This window comes from Zingiber officinale, chromosome 5A, assembly GCF_018446385.1.
Source record: "Zingiber officinale cultivar Zhangliang chromosome 5A, Zo_v1.1, whole genome shotgun sequence".
Classification (NCBI taxonomy): domain Eukaryota; kingdom Viridiplantae; phylum Streptophyta; class Magnoliopsida; order Zingiberales; family Zingiberaceae; genus Zingiber; species Zingiber officinale.
Window position 1 is genome coordinate 3613340 of NC_055994.1, and position 20110 is coordinate 3633449.

The window sequence follows — 20110 nt, forward strand, 5'->3', positions numbered from 1 at the left end:
ATTTAATTTTAAACTCTCTTTTAAATCATGAACATGATTAAAAAGGAAAGTTTTCTTAAAATTTAAAATCCTCCTTTAATCAACAAATAAGGAAAGATTTCAAATTTTAAACTCTCTTTTAAACATGTAAATGATTTACAAATAAGGAAAGTTTTTACCAAAAATTAAAACCATCCTTTTAAACTACAAATAAGGAAAGAGATTAATCTCTTCTCTTAATCTTTTGTAGAAAGCTATAAAAGGAAATTTTTAATTTTTAAACTCTCTTTTAAAATCATGATATCCACATAAGAAATAATTTTAATAAAAATCCTTTTTAATATTCTAGTGGCCGACCACCTAAGCTTGGGACCCAAGCTTTGGCCGGCCACCAACATGACTCATCCACTTGATCTTGGCCGGCCCTAGCTTGGGTTCCAAGCTAGCTTGTCCGGCCCCATTGGATGGGTAAGAAGGTGGGTATGCGGTGGATATAAATCTCTATATACTAGAGGCTACGATAGGGACCGAGAGGAGGAATTGGTTTTGGTCTCCCGATGAAATTAAGCATCCCGTGTTCGCCCCGAACACACAACTTAATTTCATCAATAATAATTCATTCCACTAGAGAACTATTATTGATCTACCGCACCAATCCCAAATTACATTTTGGGCTCCTTCTTATTATGAGTGTGTTAGTCTCCCTGTGTTTAAGATAACAAATGTCCACTAATTAAGTAAGTTACTGACAACTCACTTAATTAATATCTATCTCCAAGAGTAGTACCACTCAACTTCATTGTCATGTCGGACTAAGTCCACCTGCAGGGTTTAACATGACAATCCTTATGAGCTCCTCTTGGGGGCATTCTCAACCTAGATTACTAGGACACTGTTTCCTTCTATAATCAACAACACACACTATAAGTGATATCATTTCCCAACTTATCGGGCTTATTGATTTATCGAACTAAATCTCACCCATTGATAAATTAAAGAAATAAATATCAAATATATGTGCTTGTTATTATATTAGGATTAAGAGCACACACTTCCATAATAACTGAGGTCTTTGTTCCTTCATAAAGTCAGTATAAAAGGAACGACCTCAAATGGTCCTACTCAATACACTCTAAGTGTACTAGTGTAATTATATAGTTAAGATAAACTAATACCTAATTACACTACGGCCTTCCAATGGTTTGTTCCTTTCCATCTTGGTCGTGAGCTACTGTTTATAATTTATAAGGTACTGATAACATGATCTTCTGTGTGTGACACCACACACCATGTTATCTACAATATAAATTAATTGAACAACTACATTTATCACAAATGTAGACATTTGACCAATGTGATTCTTATTTCTAGATAAATGTTTTATACCAAAAGCTAGGCTTTTAGTATACATTCTAACAGGAAAGACCTCGGGATCACCCTCCAGTTGTAGCTTTGCTTCATCGGATGCCAGTATGCCATCAGCCAAACGGTAGCCTTATCCCGAGCCTCGTCCACCAAATCAAGTTCCAAAAGTCTTATCTCGGTGTTGCCCTCATCGTAGAGCTACATCCGATTGGACTCTACTCTGACTTCTACCGAGACTAGCCCTTCACCGTCGTACACTAGATGAAAAGGTGTTACGTTGGTCACCTCCTTTGGAGTCATGTGAAGGACCCATAAGACATTAGGGAGCTCGTCGACCCCGCTACCTCCTGCGTGGTTGAGTCGAGCTCGTAAACCTCTGAGGATCTCTCGATTGGTGACTTTCGCTTGGTCATTGCTCTGGGGATAAGCCACTGAGGTGAAGGCTTACTGAATATCATAGCCCTCACACCACTCCCGGAGCCTACGACAGTGAACTGTCTCCCATTGCCCGAGATGAGCCGTCAGGGGATGCCGAACCGACATAAGATGTTTTGCCAGATGAATTGATGACCATCTACTCTGTTATTTTTGCTAACGGTTCAGCTTCCACCTATTTTGAAAATTAATCCACGGCGATGAGCAGGAATCTTCGCTGAGCAGTCACCATTGGAAACGGTCCAACGATGTCCATGCCCCATTAGTCGAATAGGCAAGACACCGCAGACGTCTTCATTTCCTCGTTCAGTTAGTGCGAGATATTATGATATTTTTGGCAGGACAAGCAGATAGCCACTGTCCAAGCGGCGTCCTCTTGAAGTGTGGGCCAAAAATATCCGGCCAGAAGGATCTTCACTGCCTAGATGACTTTGGCAGGAGCCTTGGTGTACTTCTTCGAGGATGTATTCTATTTCTTCTGACCCAACACACTTGAGTAGTGGCCTCGAGAAAGCTCGCTTATAAAGTTGGTCCCCGATCAACGTAAATTGACCGTCCCTCTTTTTTAATAGACAAGCTACTTCTTGATCGAACGGTGTGCTTCTTGATCGGAGGAATTCAATCAATGACGTCCTCCAATCATTTGGAAAATCTATTCCCTCCATCCGATAGATGTGGGCCACCAATGAAACTTGCTCGATCGGCTGGCTTATCATGACCAGGGTTAATGAACTGGCTAACTTAGCTAGCTCGTCCACTACCTGGTTGTCTGACCAAGGGATTTTCTGTATAATAACTTCTTGGAAATTCGCCTTCAACTTCTCGAAGGCTTCTGCATAGAGCTTGAGTCGAGAGCTGCTAATTTCGAAAGTCCCAAATAGTTATTGAGTAGCTAACTAGGAGTTCGAGTGGATGAGGATTTTTTTGACTCCGACATGCCAAGCTACTTGTAGGTCAACTATCAAGTCTTCGTATTCGGCTTTATTATTCATCGCCCGATAATCTAGCCGAACAGAGAGTTGCATCCGGTCCTCCCGGGGTGAAATCAACAGAATGTCGATCCTGCTGTCTTGCCGAGTGGACGAGTCATCGACGTATATTTTCTAAATTACATCTGGCTCGATGTTCTGGACCTCTGTGATGAAATCAGCCAAGGCTTGGGCTTTAATTACCGTTCGAGGCTAGTACTGAATGTCAAACTCACTGAGCTCGGTCGTCCACTTGATCAGTCATACGGACACCTCTAGATTTAGGAGGACTCTTCCCAGGGTGCTATTGGTCATCACGACGATTGAATGAGCCAGGAAATATGGATGAAGTCTTAGAGAGGCTAACACCAATGCGTATGCTAAATTTTCAAGACAGGTGTAACGGGACTCTGCATCTTTCAATATATGACTCAAAAAGTACACAGGTTGTTGTTTGTTGATATTCGGCTTTACCAATGCCGAGCCAACTACATACTCAGTGGATGACAAGTAGATCCAGAGCGTCTCGCCAGTGCTCAGCTTGGCCAATACAGGTAAGGAGTCGAGATATTCCTTAAGCTCTTCTAGCGCCTTGTCACATTCTACGTCCCATTGAAATTTCGTCACTCGATGCAGCACCTCGAAGAATGGATGACTTCGGTCGGATGACTTGGAGATGAACCTTGATAATGCAGTGATCTGTCCCATGAGTCGTTGGGCCTCCTTCAAGCTGCGGGGTGGGGGCATATCTTGTAGCACCTTCACCTTGCTTGGATTCGCCTTAATGCCCTGTTCAATGACTATGTATCCGAGGAAGTGGCCACTCTTCGCGTCAAACAGACATTTGCTTGGGTTCAGCTTTATCCCGTATACCCTTAAGGTTCGGCATGTTTCTTCAATATCTGCACAAAGATCAACAGCTCGGAGGGATTTTATCAATATGTCATCAACATATATCTCCATGTTGCGGTCGATCTACCGACGAAACACTTTATTGATCAACCTCTGGTAAGTGGTGTCGACGTTCTTCAATCCGAATGGCATCACGTTGTAGCAATACATTCTATTGGCCATGATAAAGTTGACCTTCTCCTGATCCTCCTGGGTGAGTAGCACTTGGTGGTACCCTTGGTACGCATCAAGCATGCAAATCAACTCGCAGCCTGTTGTAGAGTCCACCATCTGATCAACCCTTGGTAACGGGTAGAAATCCTTGTGGCACACCTTATTCAAGTAGCAGAAGTCAATGCAGACCCTCTATTTGTTGCCCAGCTTGGAGACCAACACAACATTTGTGAGCCATCTTAGGAATTGGACTTCCCGGATGTGTCTGGACTCCAGTAATTTTTCTATCTCCGCTCAGATAATCAGGTTCTGCTCCGTGCTGAAGTCCCTTTTTTTCTACTTCACAGGCCTAGCATCTGGTCTGATGTGAAGCTCTTATTGAGCCACGCTTGGAGAAATCCCAAGGAGCTCCTGTGTCGACCAAGCGAACACGTCATGATTTTGTCTGAGGCAAGCGACCAACTCTGCCTTCTTCTTGCTTTCCAGGTCGACGGTGACGAAACTAGTCACCTTTGACCGACTCGAGTGAATTTGCACCTCCTCCTTCTCATCATAGTCCAGCGTAGGAGGTCTCTTTGTGATCGTGTTCACCTCCAAGCGAGGGTTTTTCTGAGCAGCTCTTGCTTCTGATTTGACCATCTCGACGTAGCATCGTCGAGTGGCCTGATGTGTGCAAATATTATGATCATTTACGCATGTTTTAGCGCACATTCACTTGCCTTATGCATATATATTCTTCACATGATCCCCTCTTTTATCTTGTATTCACCATATATATTATTTTATTCGGATATCTGCTCTTTGTTTGGTTTTGTGTTGACAGGGATGACTCTCGGAGCTTGAACAGGGATTATCGATGCACCGGAAGAAGCCAGACAACACGGTCGTGCAACACTGCACGGTCGTGTGGCCAAATAGAAGAGGAACGATGCATGGCCATGCAACCCTGCACGGTCATGCCACCCTAGGACAGAGAAGAAGCTTTGCACGGCCGTGCAACCCTGCACGGCCATGCCCCAGGAGACCGAGCCCAAAGACCACATGGTCGTGCCTGTTGGCATGGCCATGCAGCGCAGCCAGAGTCAAAGAAGGGCACGGTCGTGCCATCCTTACATGGCCGTGCCGCCGCGGCCGAACCCTAAGCTATATAAGGGGTTTTAACCCTTTTACCTAGGGGCTGAGCCGTCATTGGGAAGCTCATCTTGGTGCCATTCTACGCCATCTCGGATCTCCGTCCAGCGACCTTTGATCACCACATCTACTCCGGAGGTAGAAGATCAAACATGAAGGCCACTCGTCGTCATTGATAAGCATACTTCTTCTTTTCCTCTCTTGTTTGAGAATTGTATTTTGTATACATTATGTCTTCGGATTTCTCTCTAACATCCATGGAGTAGATTCATTGTTGTAGGGTCAGGGAGTAGTTGTGTGTCGGTTTGATGTAGACTCGTTTTTATATCTATGCTCTTTGAATGATTTTGCTGCTTTGTTTCGATTGCTTGATTGATTGTGTAGAAATCTGCTAACTTCGTAGAGGAAATATCTCTAGATCGTACTCCTGAGGGGCTCTAGTGACAGGAGTAACCCGTTCACGGACATGTAGGATACTTCCTTGAAAGGAGAGGCAACTTCTCCTCAAGGAAGCGAGAGACCAAGCTTAGTTCTTTATCACTATTCTCAAGTACCAATTAGGGATAGAATCTTATGATTTACCGAGATGCCCTTGTGACAGGGGTAAACCGTAATAGGACTTCTTACAAACTTTCTCTATTTGATACTTAAGAATAGTTATTTTAGCTTCTTGGGAATGCACGTCGAAGGACGAGGAGTGTAAGATAAAGCAGGACTCATCAATACCACCACAATGAAACCAAAGTCCTAGAACTTCTCATAACCAAGACCTCTTTTCACTAGCTCTCGTTTCTTCTTCCCGATCTCTCTACTTAGATTAACTGCGAACATTGGTAGCCTAGCTAACCTTAAGTGAACCATTGATGGTGCTTATAACCAGTCCCTGTGGGATCGATATTTTTATTACTGACGACGAATCCGTGCACTTGCGGATACGTAACAAGTTTTTGGCGTCGTTGCCGGGGACTACGTCTATAACATTAGCATATTCATATTGGATTCGACTAAGTTTGCTTTCTTTATTTTCAGCATTTTAATTCTTTCTTTTAACATTCTTTATTTTGTATTATTATTGCTTAATATTCTATATCCTGCTTTTGCATGCGAAGAACTAACCTTTCAGGGCAGTTTCTTCCGTTCGATCCAGAGATTAACAGGATCTTTCTGAGGAGAAGGAATTTACAGAAGGCCTTCCAAGCAGCACAAGAACCCTCAGAAATGGCCGACAAACTGCTGAAAGATTACACGGCACCATATGCACGAGGGGTTCGATCCAGCATCACCCGACCGCCCATCGAGGCAAACAACTTTGAAATCAAGCCCGCAGTAATCCACATGGTCCAGCAAAATCAATTCAGAGGAGGACCACATGAAGACTCAAATCATCATTTAGAGTTGTTCTATGAAATCTGTGGCACGATGAAGATGAATGGGGTTCCTCCAGAATTAGTGAGACTGCTTCTCTTTGGGTTTTCTCTGAAAGATAGGGCCAAGTAGTGGTTGAACTCTCTTCCAGCAGACAGCATATCATCTTGGGAGCAGTGTGAGCAAAAATTTCTAGACAAGTTCTACCCACCAAGCAAGACTACCCACATGAGGAACCTGATCGCCAGCTTCAAACAGATAGACTCAGAATCACTATTTGAAGACTGGGACAGATTCAAGAGTATGCTGAGACAGTGCCCCCATCATGGCCTTGAGAAGTTGCTGGTTCTACACACCTTCTACAATGGAATTAATTATCACACGAAGGTATCCTTAAATTCTGTGGCAGGAGGAGCATTGATGAACAAGAGCCTTGATGAAGCTTAAGAGATAATAGAGAGCGTGGCACTGAACCATTATCAATAGGCATCTGAAAGATCTAGTGGTGCTTTCTTAGGAAATTAGATGAAGGCGTCAGGGAAATTCGAGGTAGATGCATTCACAATCATGTATGCAAAGCTGGACGCTCTAACTAAGAAGTTTGAAGCCATGGGTAGCAACACAGCTAATGCAATAATTTGTGTTTGTGACATCTGGGGAAGTATGGACCATGCTCAGGACGCTTGCCCCCTTGGGCCAATGCAAGCACAGATAAATCAGTTTGAGCAATGCGATGCAATAGCAAGCTACAATCAGAGGCAGAACAATCTGTACTCCAACACATACAACCCTGGATGGAGGAACCACCCCAATTTTTCATACCAAAATAATCAGGACCAAGGATTAGCACATCAAAGCTACCAACCTGGGCAACAGAACTACCAATCTGGACAATAGACTTATCAACAGCAGCAACCTTCACAACTGTCTAGGATTGAAAAGATGCTTGAGGAAGCTCTCTCAGAACAAAAGGAGATGAAAATTGAGATCAAGCAATTGACTCAAAGGCTGGAAAATTCTGAGAAGCATCAAAAGATGCAGGACAGCCAGATAGCTCAATCCATCTCACGAACACAGGGGACCTTTCCAGGGAAGCCAGATTTAAATCTAGTAGAACATTGCAACCGCATTGAGCTGAGGAGCGGACGTACTATGGGAGGTCCTCAAATCATTACTCAGAAGGAGCTTGACTCAGAGAAGGAGCCCTCTCCCCTAATACCCAATCAGATTCAAAATAGGGATGGAAAAGAGGCTACTAAAAAGGTTGCAGAAACTCTTCAAGCTGCCCCACAGAATCAGACGATCCCTTTCCCTCAGAAGCTAATAGAATCCCAGAAAGACGAAGAGTTCAACCGTTTCCTGAAGAAGATCAAAGAAATATGCATAGAAGTACCACTGATAGATGCGCTGCACTAAATGTCGAAGTTTGTAAAATTTTTAAAGGGAATCTTATCCAACAGAAGGCAAAAGGGTGACTTCGAGACCGTAACATTGACAGAGGGTTGCAGTGCTCTCCTTATGGCGAATTCTCCACCAAAGCTTCAGGATCTAGGAAGCTTCTCCATGCCATGAAAAATTGGTTCTGAACTCATACCGAGAGCCTTCTGCGACTTAGGGGCCAGCGTTAGCCTACTTCTGTACTCTTTATGCAAGAAGCTGGGCCTCCAGAATATTAAATTGACCACTATGGCATTGCAATTAGCTGACCATTCATGCAGATACCCAATGAAAATAGTGGAAGATGTGCCAGTTGAAGTGGGTGGATGTATAGTTCCTACAAATTTCATTATCTTGGATATGGAGGAAGACCCCACGATACCGATCATCCTAGGAAGACCATTCCTTGCCACGGCTGGAGCCATCATCGATGTAAAAAACCACAGTCTATCCTTGGAGATGGGCAAAGAAAAGATCGAGTTTGATTTATCTGATTCCTCCATCTGTAACCCCTCTTCTCAGGGAAATTCTCGCAAGATCAGCATACACAAAGTGGAGGAGTGCAATTTCCATGAGAGTTCCCCTCCAGCAAGCAACAAGAAATATATTTGTCCTGCTCGAGCGAAACTGAAGACGCAAACTGGAGCATTAACCCTAGGAGGAGGGTCGTCCTTCCACGGGTTTAGTCCGCATTAACTAAAACGGGATCGAGCTAAAGACCTAAAACAAGCGGTTCTTGGGAGGCAACCCAAGAATTTTTCATTTTGATTTAGTGTTCCATCATTCATTTTATTTTTTTAAGTGTGTTCAATTTCAAGATGTGCACAGTCTCCATGAGCTGGTCGTGAGCGTTTCATGGGCGTGGAGACGTCGGAGGAGCCAAAACAACGGAGGATGAGTCATCCCGAGCCTAAAGGAGGTGGTCGTGTAATCCTACACGGCCATGCGGGGCTTGTAAAGAAATACAAGCCACGGGTCATGTGGCCTGTACAGAGAAGGAAGAACTATCGATTTTTCCATAAGACACGACAGTGCGAGAGGACCACAGGAGCGAGAGACTGAGGTCATGCCAACTGGCACGGCCGTGCAACGTGAGCAGAGACAAAGAAGGCAGGGGTCGTGCCAATTGGCACGGCCGTGCGACTCCGGCAGAGGGGAGAAAAGAAGAGGTCGTGCCATTCGGCACGGCTGTGCAGAACCCACTTGACGCAATCGTGTCTATAAGACACGGTCGTGCCCCAGCCCGTGCAGCGCCGCCCACTCCTCCAAGAAACCCTAACTTCTGTTGGGACCGATTATGTAGTTAGAGGGGGGTGAATAGCTCGGTGCGCTCGTCTTGCTCTTCGTTGCTTGTTTCTTCAAGATATGCAGCGGAAAATACAAAGAAACAAAATACACAACGCTAACAAGAGGATTTACTTAGTATCCACCTCACAAGAGGTGACTAATCCAAGGATCCACACACTCACGCACCCTCCACTATGAAAACACTCCTTTATGGTAACTACCAAAGGCGGAGAAGCCCTACAAGTTCACACTACAAGAAGAAAGGGAAAGGGAATAAAATACAAGCAAAAGCTTACAAGTTTGCACACGAAAAACCCTAACCCTAGCTTTCTTCTTCTCTTTGTAGATCCGCCTCTTGACTTGGAAGAACCTCCAAGAACCTTCAAGATCTGGCGTGAGAACTGTGGAGAAGTGGCTGGAGTCGCTGTAAGGATCGGAGATGAAAGCCGTGGAAGTTCCACCGAAGGAATCGAACGCCTGCAGCTAAATATGATGCCAACGGTCGGATCCCGATCGATTGGATTGCTCCCAATCGATCGGGGAGACTTTGGATCGATCGACTGATCGATCCAGAGCGTCTCTGAGCTCTCAGGAATTGCTTGGATCAATCGGTTGATCGATCCAAGGCTTATCATGCGAAATCGCACTTCCCAATCTATCCACTGATCGATTGGGGGCTCTGGATCGATCGGTTGATCGATCCAGCGCTATTCTGTGTGATCGCACACTCGTCCCAATCGATCCACTGATCGATTGGGAGGAGGCTTGTCGCGAAGACTTGCCCGATCGATCGGTCGATCGATTGGGCATGATTTAATCGATCAGTTGATCGATCCAGCTCATGATTTCTCCCTAAAATCAAGTCTAAAGCCTCCTACACCAACATCCGGTCAACCATGACTTGTTGGTTCATCGTGCCTAGCATCCGGTCACCCTTGACTTGCTAAGACACCCTCACCAAGTGTCCGGTCAATTCCTTTGACCCGCTTGGACTTTTCTCCTCGTGCCAAGTATCCAGTCAATCCCTTTAACCTACTTGGTCTTTCCAACACCAGATGTCCGATCAGCCTTAATCCATCTGGATTTCCTCGTGTCTGGCTTCACTCATCAAGACTTCCAACTGCCTAGCTTCACTCACTAGGTCTTTCCCTTCTGCCTAGCTTCACTCACTAGGACTTTCACCTAGCTTCACTCACTAGGATTTCCCGTTGCCTAACTTCCCAATTAGGACTTTCACCTGGCTTCACTCACCAGGATTTTCTTCTGCCTAGCTTCACTCACTAGGTCTTTCCCATTGCCTAACTTCCCAGTTAGGACTTTCACCTGGCTTCACTCACCAGGATTTCCTTCTGCCTAGCTTCACTGTAACGACCCAAATTTTCTCATTTTGAGCCCCAAAAATAATTCAAAAATATTTAGAAATGCTATAGAAAAATTCTAGAGATTTTTAGAAATTTTTAGAGTATTTTTATGCTATTTTTTGAGTTCATTTGGTATTTTTACCAAGAGGAAGAAGTAAAAAATAATAATAATAATAATAATAATATATGTTGAAGTCGAGTTTTGAACCCAAGATCACGGACCCGAACCCGAGTCTTAACGAACTCAACCCAACCATCTGGTCTACGGATATTTTCTTAATCATATATGGAGCGATATATATTTAAGTAGTAGTTAGGAACAGTAAAATAAATTGGAAATAAAAGTGCGCGGCTGAGGAATCGAAGCCGAGATCTCTGACTTGGTTAAAACCTGGCTAACCAAGTGTGCTGCGGGCGGTTTTATTTAAGAATAGATAGTAAAATTATTTAAGGTATAGTTGGTTTAATGAAAACCCTAGTTATAAGAAGGGAATTAAGTTTTCTTTTTCCCGAATTTTTTTCTCACCTTCCTCTCGCGTCGGCGTTTCTGGTCTCGGGCGAAACCGCAGCAGAAGCTAGGGCTTCTTCCGACGGCCGGCCGAGGTTTCTCCGAGGGGTTTTTCTCCATCTCCTTAAGCTCTTCTCGACGAGGAGGAGTCGGGAGCACAAAGAAGAGTCGGGATTTCGAGCTCGCCGAAAGCCCTAGAAGCCTCCTTCTCGGTTGTAAGTCCAAGAAACCCAAGGTAAGTTGCTACTCACCTGCGGTAAGAGTTGTTCCGATTTTTGCTTTGCTGTCTTCTTGTTTTCTTGAGTTTTACCGTGAAGAAAACTTGGTTTTTGTTGGCTGCCGTGAATCCTAAAGAAAGAAGAGACAAATTAGTTCAGTAAGCATGAAGAACGGATTTGAATTTAGGTTTTCAGTGACAATTTTTCCTTATTAGTAGCACTTTGGTTTCTCTTGTTTATTTACTGTGGTATTGATCAGAAGGATGATTGAGTTAGGAGTTGTACTGTCGTGAGCCTGAAGAAAGAAAGAGGATGATTAGTTTGGAATCTTGTTGTTGGGCAAGGTACAAGAGAGGGTTTAGTTTTGTTCTAAAGTTTGTAGGTTGATGTTGTAGCTTACTGCAGAATAGTATACTTTGTTAACAAAACGTGAAGAACAGCTATGTTCATAAGTTCTTAGTAGCAAATCTTTGTAGCATCGAACATGAAGAAGGATTATCGATTTTGGTTCTTTTTAGTATAAGATAATTCCATGTTGTTAGGTCAATGAAACAATGATCTTGATGTTATGTTTATACTTTTCTTGATTCTGGATGAGATAGTTTTGATAGTATCAAGATGGGTGGTGCTACTAAATTGGCATGAACAGAACAGCCTTTGAAATTTGCTGTGTATTAGGATTTGTGCAGTTCTCTGTTCATTTCTTTAAATATGCAGTTCTAAACCCTTTGTTGCCAAGTAAACAACAATGAACTGATTTAATTCGAAAAGTTTCAGTTGGATTCTTAGTAGTTAATCCATGCACGAAGTTTTGGTTTCTAGTAGCAATTTTCTTGATCCATCTTTTACTTCCCTATGCATGAGTTAGATTTTTATTTGTTAGTTCTTTTGAAGCTACTTTAAGTTCCGTGAAGCTAATTGTTGATGTTTGGATTCTCTTGAGTTGATATGGATGTGGTAGCAAAACCTACAGATAGATTTGGTGAGTATCATGTGTTAAGACTAAAGATGATTTGAATTGATGTAATGAATTTAACAGGTGAGAAGTATGTGAGTAATTTAGATATGCTACTTCCATTCGAGTATACAGATTTGAGGTTCTGAACATGAGGTTTAGATAATTTGCTTATGTTAAATCTGAGCATGAGGTTTATATAATTTGCTTACATTAAATCTAAGCATGAGGTTTAGATAAATTGCTTATGTTGAATCTGAGTTTGAGGTTTAGTTATGCTACTTCCATTCAAGTATATGGATAACATCACATCTGTGCTTGGCTGATTCTGGAATTTTAAATGGATTACGAGTTATAATATCTTTATTGAGTGAATTCCAGATAAGCTGTGTATTAGTCATATTATGGAAAGGAAGTTTGAGAGACGATGAAAATCTGTACTAGCCAGAATATGTTTCTTTTGTTAAGTTTCTTTGCAGAATTTCTGTTAAGCAAGTGCAGATTTTGTTAAGCTAGTATGCAGATTTCTGTTAAGCTATTATGCAGATTTTTATCAAGCTAGTATACAGATTTCTTTTGTATTCTATGCATGGTTATGTGTTACATAGTTAGTTTCATTCATAGATGCATACGAAAGATACCCTAATAGTATTTTGGGTTTAAGAAAAGTATAAGAAAGATAAAGAAAAGTATAAGACAGATAAAGAAAAGAAAGAAAAAGGCCAAGGCTTAAGTAGATCCCAAAGTCAAGACTTTAGGGATTTTGGCACACAAGGTGCTTATTAAAATGCCAAGGCATTATATATTAGAAGTATTAAAAGATAACAAGTATTTTACTTTTATCAGTGGCACTGTACTGGACTCTCAATTGTCCTTGGGTTGGGCTCCCATAGTCGTCCCTAGGTTCAGATAACCTAGTAGTAACGACACGGCCGACGGTCGACGACCTGAGGGTCGCCAAATGGGCCGCCAAATGGGTCGGGCCGTTACAAAAGTAAAAGCAAGTACAGTTGTCGGGCCCAAGAAGAAGTTGATTATTATTTTGAAGTATTAAAAGTATAAGCTTTTGAACAAGTAAAAAATAAGTTTCACATAAGTATTAAAGAATAAGGCTTTAAGCAAGTGAAATAAGATACAGAAGGTGTTTAGAATTCAGTAAGTTAAGTTCTTTATGCAAGCATGATAGTATAGACTTGCCTTACATGTTTAGCCTTTCAGTATGTTTCTTTACTAATAGAAGAGCATGAGTTAGTTTACTATTCTTTGCTATTTATGAACATGATTAGCTATACATGTTTAGTATTTCAGTTAGTATGATTCCTTTGCTATGTATGAGCATGAGTAGCTTTACATGTTAGCATTCAGTTTTAGCATGTTTTTATTTATATACATGCATATCGAGATTTTGTGAGTTAGATAGCGCTTACTAAGTAAATTTTGCTTATAGACTGCACTTCCTCTTACTGCAGATACAGGAAAGGAAAAGATATAGAAAGGAAGGCGACAAGGAGGTGTTTGAAGGATGTGTGATGCCAGGACTATGGAAGCCTTGGGACTAGGAAAGAAGTTTTATTTTAGTCTCCATTGTCTTTTGCTATGTTAGGAGTATTTGAGATAACATTTGTTATTTTGATGTGATTAGGACATAGTAGAAGAATTGTGATATGGTGTGATGAGTTGTGGTATTGTTTCCTTTATTTTGGATTTATTATACTGCGTGGTTGATTGATATGTGTTCCAGCCGCTTGTGGTTGTGTATATTATGTCATGTATTAATGATTATGGTCACCGGTACAGGGGAGACTCTGCCGAAATTTTTCGGTAGGGTTTCTTCGAGGATTTTAATTATACCGGTTAAGTAGAGTTAGTAGATAAGTAACGGTCATCCTTAGAGAGTAGTAGTAGTAAGAAGGGTGGTCGTTACATTCACTCACTAGGTCTTTCCCATTGCGTAACTTCCCAGTTAGGACTTTCACCTGGCTTCACTCACCAGGATTTCCTTCTGCCTAACTTCACTCACTAGGTCTTTCCAGTCAAGTATCCAGTCAACCTTGACCTACTTGACTCTTCTTCACACATAAACGATTGCACCTGCAATCTTCATGTATTGACTACATGCATTGTCAAACATCGAAACCACAACATCAAGATTCGACCTTGACTCAATTCAAGCTCAGTCAACACGGTCAACCTTGACCTGGGGAATATTGTACCAACAATCTCCCCCTTTTTGATGTTTGACAATACCTTCTTTAAGTTAGGTTAATCTCATAGCCTCAACCTTCTTCATGTCACTAGGTAATAAAGACGTACGTTAAACCCTACATTCTTCCCCTAAGAGGGTGAACTCCCTCTTAGATAATAAAGGTCTAGCTTAAACCCTTCATTCTCCCCCTATTGGCACACATCGCAAACATTTCCAATCTTTTGGGCACACATTAAAAACAAAATCTCCTCCTGAAGAGTTACTCTTCGTTGTTTACAACTTCACTCGTTGCTCACAACACAATAACGAAGGTCTCATACCCTTCATTAATCTCAACGCTCATCCTTGAGCATATACCACTTGGTATATTCACTTGTTATCTTGTTGTGTCAGAGCCACTCGTTGTGGTCACACACGATTCAAATGAAGGACCTTCATTTTCTTCAAATGCTCATCCTTGAGCATCTTTACGAAAGAAGGTTAACAATCTTCCAAGGTGTATGAAAATTAGATTTTCATGTCCTTAAAGAGTAGCTCCCCCTAAATACATGCACGTAAATTTTTTCATTGCACCAACAATGACTTAGAATCCCTAAACCTTTAGGAAGCCCAAATTTAGAAGTTTTGAGGTTCATAAATTCAATAATGAAACTAAACCTCAACTTGAACTTCTACTTAGTAGTCTTCCTTAACCAATCCATTCTTGTTTTCATCATGAACACTTCCCCTAAATGTATACAAATATTTTCCAAGGGATTAGGAATGGTTACCTAGACTAAAGATGGTTCAAAATGCTGAAATCAGGCTTTACCAGCCAAAATCAGCATTCCCAATCGATTGGAGTTAGGTTCCAATCGATTGAACCTGCTTGAATCGATCCAGTGATCGATTCAGGAGGGTTGGATCGATCGGTGGATCGATCCAGGAAGCTTCTATTCGCGAGAAGCTTGCTCTCTTGAGACCCTTCAATCGATCGCCCGATCGATTGAAGCTCTGAAAAAGCTGAAATTCCATTTCAGTCAATTTCAGAAACCCCTAGAAAAATCTACAAAATTCCAAAAATCGTGAAACTTGTTGTAGACATTATTTAGGGTATATACTATCAAGGAAAAATAGTTTTCTATGAAAATACACTTTATTTTCAAAGATTGACACAAACTTGGAAACTTGTAAAAACTTTAGTGTTTTCTTCAAGTTTGTGTTCAACTATTCAATGATAATTACTATCAAAAGATAGCCTTCATCAAGGTTTTCCAAAATATATTTAAAATCATTTTCAAAAACCAATATCCAACCATGTTCCTTGGGCTCAAAGCACATGACTTGTACATTAGCTTTCCCAATGATTGGAAACCACATAACTATGTGTTTTAATGAATCTAAAACTCAAAAGAATGCACTAAATCAACATCTTGAGTTTTGTTCATCATTCTAACACCTCACTTGTATCTAATGTGTACTAAAATACATACAAGTCACCTTATAGTTCTTTAGTGAGATGTAAACTTTGGTTTTGCCCTAATCTAGGGATCATGCATATCTATCTAGGCATTTTGAGTTGTGAACATCCACCAAGGATGTTACTTGTTAATAAATGCCATTAATCCTTAATTTTATAAGGAAATAAAATAATGCATGATGATGTTATGGCATACATCAAAAAGAAATAATTTTCAAAAGAAAATTTCTATAACTACATGATGTATGTATGGCATGACATGGTATTTTTGTGTTTTTCATAATAAAATATGAATGCAAAAATAGCTAAATAAATATGATGTCATGACATATGATGGGCAAACAAAGCATGGCAAGTTTTAGCATAAATAAAGTATACATAGATTACCTATCTAAGTATCTTTAAGACTTAGCTAAATTAAGATTTAAACCTAGATTGCCCACTATTTCCCTAGAAAATGCTAATGATCCAATTTTTGACATTTCTTTTGCTTTTCTTAATTTGTGCCAATTTAAATTAAACATATTCCTCAAATTTTGGCACAATTTACTTTTTTAAAGAGTAACCAATTGAGTTAAGGCATAAACTGTCTTTAATTTCCTAAGAACATACCAAATCCCAACTTGGTAGTTCTTATGATTTTCCCAATTCATGTCACTTAAAAACATCATCCAATTTATCAAAAAGTGACACCTTTTACTCTTAGCAAGAGTAAATAAAACTTCTTTTCATTTCCAAAGGTTAACAATAACCCTGAAAATGCTCCCCGAGTGTCAACTTCATCAAAGTTGGGTTAACTACCCTTCTAATCGAAGTTGACACTCTCTAACCCATCTATGGGGTAGAGAAAATGCTCTTAAGAACCCAAAACCTATTGGTGCTCCTTGGATGCTCTAGGTACTCGCTAGGGATAACCTCCCTAGATACCTTCCTAGTGACTTTGTTTGGCTTCTTAGAAGCCTTGGTCACCTTTTCTAGGTCAACCTTAGGGATTTCTTCCCTTGTGACATTTTTAGTGACTTTCTTAGACTTCTTAGAAATCTTAGTCACGTTTGTTGCAAAAATACTTCTAGGGATAATTTCCCTTGTATTTTTGACTTGAACATTTGACCTAGGGTTGGTTCCATAATTATATTGAACCCTATGGTAAGAAATTTCATCCTTCTTAGCCTTAGGTTTGTATCTCAAACCTCTATGTCCATTGGATGGCTTTAGTTGTCCTAAACCTGGGTTTTGCTCATTTTGCCCTTTTAGGATATTTTCCATCCTTTTTAGGGTCTTTTCCATTTTATCAAGTCTTGACCTCAAGACTTGATTTTCTTTCCATAAGTCCTTAGTTTTTTATTTATCATTAAGTCCATGAGCATTTCTATCTCTAGGCTTATAACTAAAATCCTTAGTTTTCTTGCCTAGATTTTCATCTACTTTCCTAACCCTAGGTGTGGTAGTTTTAGCATGTAGAGTCACATGTTTTTCTTTAAAGCTCTCATGCTTCCTATTCTTGTGGTAAATAGCATTAAAATGATAAAAATTAGAACTAGCATGCTTTTTACCATTATTCAAGGGAGTAGGCTCAATAAATGATACCTTTCTTTTTACCTTGGAGGCTCCCCCTTGACTCATGCTTCCTCCTTGAGCCTTGACCGCTTTCTTCCCCTTGGGACATTGACTCTGATAGTGTCCCTTTTGATTGCAAGAGAAGCACACAATGTGCTCCTTGCTCTTCTTTGTTCCGAGAGCGGTCTCTTTAGGCTTCTCCTTGCCCTTTAATGTCACTTGGCCCTTCTTCTTGGCCAAATTGGGGCACTTGCTCTTGTAGTGCCCATGTTCCCTACACTCAAAACATATAATATGATTTTTATTTTTAATTGAAATATTTATACCTTCATGTGTAGGGATGACATCTTCTCTTTTTGATTCAGAGGTAGAAACTTCCTCTTGATCCGAAAACGATTTTCCTCCCATTGATTTTACTTGACTCATGGAGGTAGAAGCTTCTTCATCCTCTTCTCCTCTTGACCCGGATGTGGAGACTTCTCCTTCTTCTTGATCCGGTGTCAATGAGAGTTGCTCCCCCTCAATCCTAGAGGTGGAGGCGTCTTCATCTTCGACTTGTACTTGGAACAAGGTGTATGCCCTCTCCTTGCCCTCTTCATTGTACTCCTTTGAAGATGAAGCTTCTTGGACTTCTTCTTCGGAAGTTGAGCATCTCTCAACCTCGGAGTCCTCTTCCTCTTGGTCTTGATCCAATGAGTCACCCTCTTTGGATTCTTCTTGATTTGGTACAATGGAGGGGATCTCATGAATCTTTGCCAATTTGCTCCATAGCTCTTTGGCATCCTTGAAATCTCCAACTTGAGCCAAAATATTGCTTAGCAATAAATTGACCAAAAGCTTGGTCACTTTATCATTTGTCTTGCTCCTTTGAACTTGCTCTTGACTCCATTTGCTTTTCTTGAGAGGCTTGCCCTTGGAATTTGTTGGAGCTTCAAATCCTTCCATGAGAGCAAACCATTGCTCTATCTCTATCATCAAGAAATTCTCGATCCTTGATTTCCAAAGATCGAAGTTTGTTGAAATAAAAGATGGAGGCACCCTTGTGTCGAATCCAAGTCCGTCTTGGAATTCCATTTGAAGTTGAGCTTCTTGTGATGAAGTCTTTGACTTGTAGAATTGCTCCAACTTTTCACCCTCTAGCTTTTTGACCCTTCTGGCGATGATTCCAGAGAAGAGCGACCTCGCTCTGATACCACTTGTTGGGACCGATTATGTAGTTAGAGGGGGGTGAATAGCTCGGTGCTCTCGTCTTGCTCTTCGTTGCTTGTTTCTTCAAGATATGCAGCGGAAAATACAAAGAAACAAAATACACAACGCTAACAAGAGGATTTACTTGGTATCCACCTCACAAGAGGTGACTAATCCAAGGATCCACACACTCACGTACCCTCCACTATGAAAACACTCCTTTATGGTAACTACCAAAGGCGGAGAAGCCCTACAAGTTCACACTACAAGAAGAAAGGGAAAGGGAACAAAATACAAGCAAAAGCTTACAAGTTTGCACACGAAAAACCCTAACCCTAGCTTTCTTCTTCTCTTTGTAGATCCGCCTCTTTACTTGGAAGAACCTCCAAGAACCTTCAAGATCTGGTGTGAGAACTATGGAGAAGTGGCTGGAGTCGCTATAAGGATCGGAGATGAAAGCCGTGGAAGTTCTACCGAAGGAATCGAACGCCTGCAGCTAAATATGATGCCAACGGTCGGATCCCGATCGATTGGATTGCTCCCAATCGATCGGAGAGGCTTTGGATCGATCGGCTGATCGATCCAGAGCGCCTCTGAGCTCTCAGGAATTGCTTGGATCGATCGGCTGATCAATCCAAGGCTTATCGTGTGAAATCGCACTTCCCAATCTATCCACTGATCGATTGGGGGCTTTGGATCGATCGGCTGATCGATCCAGCGCTATTCTGGGTGATCGCACACTTGTCCCAATCGATCCACTGATCGATTGGGAGGAAGCTTGTCGCAAAGACTTGCCTGATCAATCGGTCGATCGATTGGGCATGATCCAATCGATCGGTTGATCGATCCAGCTCATGATTTCTCCCTAAAATCAAGTCTAAAGCCTCCTACACCAACATCCGGTCAACCATGACCTGTTGGTTCATCGTGCTTAGCATCCGGTCACCCTTGACTTGCTAGGACACCCTCACTAAGTGTCCGGTCAATTCCTTTGACCCACTTGGACTTTTCTCCTTGTGCCAAGTATCCAGTTAATCCCTTTGACCTACTTGGTCTTTCCAACACTAGATGTCCGATCAGCCTTGATCCATCTAGATTTCCTCGTGTCTGGCGTCACTCATCAGGACTTCCAACTGCCTAGCTTCACTCACTAGGTCTTTCCAGTCAAGTATCCAGTCAACCTTGACCTACTTGACTCTTCTTCACACATAAATGATTGCACCTGTAATCTGTTGGTGCGGGAAGCATCCGACGATCGAACCTGAGTTTTGATAATGGCAAAGGATTCAAAGTTAAGGGTTGTTGTAATCTAACATGGTTGAATGAGTATTTCAGGAAAGTCCTAGCTGCGGTTAGGCAAAGGGAAAAACCCTAGGGGGTGGTAACCCTAGGTCATAGGGGGTGGTAACCCTAGGTCATAGGGGGTGGTAACCCTATGCGGAAAGTCTTGGCAGGTCGATGGCTTCAGGCAAAAGTCCTAGGGGGTGGTAACCCTAGGTGGAAAGTCCTGGTGTCGTGAACCAGGTGAAAGTCTGGACTAGCCGGGAAGCGGATGTCCAGCAGAAAGTCCGGAAGCATCGAGTACTGAGCAAAAGTCCAGTAGGGGCAACAGGTAAATCTCCTGAG

The 20110-nt window shown here is 41.7% G+C and overlaps 2 protein-coding genes and 1 pseudogene across 2 annotated transcripts; 2 read left to right on the forward strand and 1 right to left on the reverse strand.

Moving 5' to 3' along the window:
- Positions 1-6568: 6568 nt before the first annotated feature.
- Positions 6569-6640, reverse strand: LOC121983557 (annotated as a pseudogene).
- Positions 6641-7250: 610 nt separating this feature from the next.
- Positions 7251-7724, forward strand: LOC121982787. Its single transcript, XM_042535854.1, has one exon. The coding sequence runs from the start codon at positions 7251-7253 to the stop codon at positions 7722-7724; it is 474 nt and encodes a 157-aa protein (XP_042391788.1).
- A 270-nt stretch (positions 7725-7994) lies between these two features.
- LOC121982789 lies at positions 7995-8441 on the forward strand. The gene has a single exon (XM_042535856.1). It carries the CDS (start codon positions 7995-7997, stop codon positions 8439-8441), a length of 447 nt encoding a protein of 148 aa, XP_042391790.1.
- Positions 8442-20110: the final 11669 nt, after the last annotated feature.

Bases quoted from the DNA above. Each gene is read 5' to 3' on its own strand.
- LOC121982787 (XM_042535854.1), top strand. From the start codon at position 7,251: ATGCTTGAGGAAGCTCTCTCAGAACAAAAGGAGATGAAAATTGAGATC.
- LOC121982789 (XM_042535856.1), top strand. From the start codon at position 7,995: ATGGCATTGCAATTAGCTGACCATTCATGCAGATACCCAATGAAAATA.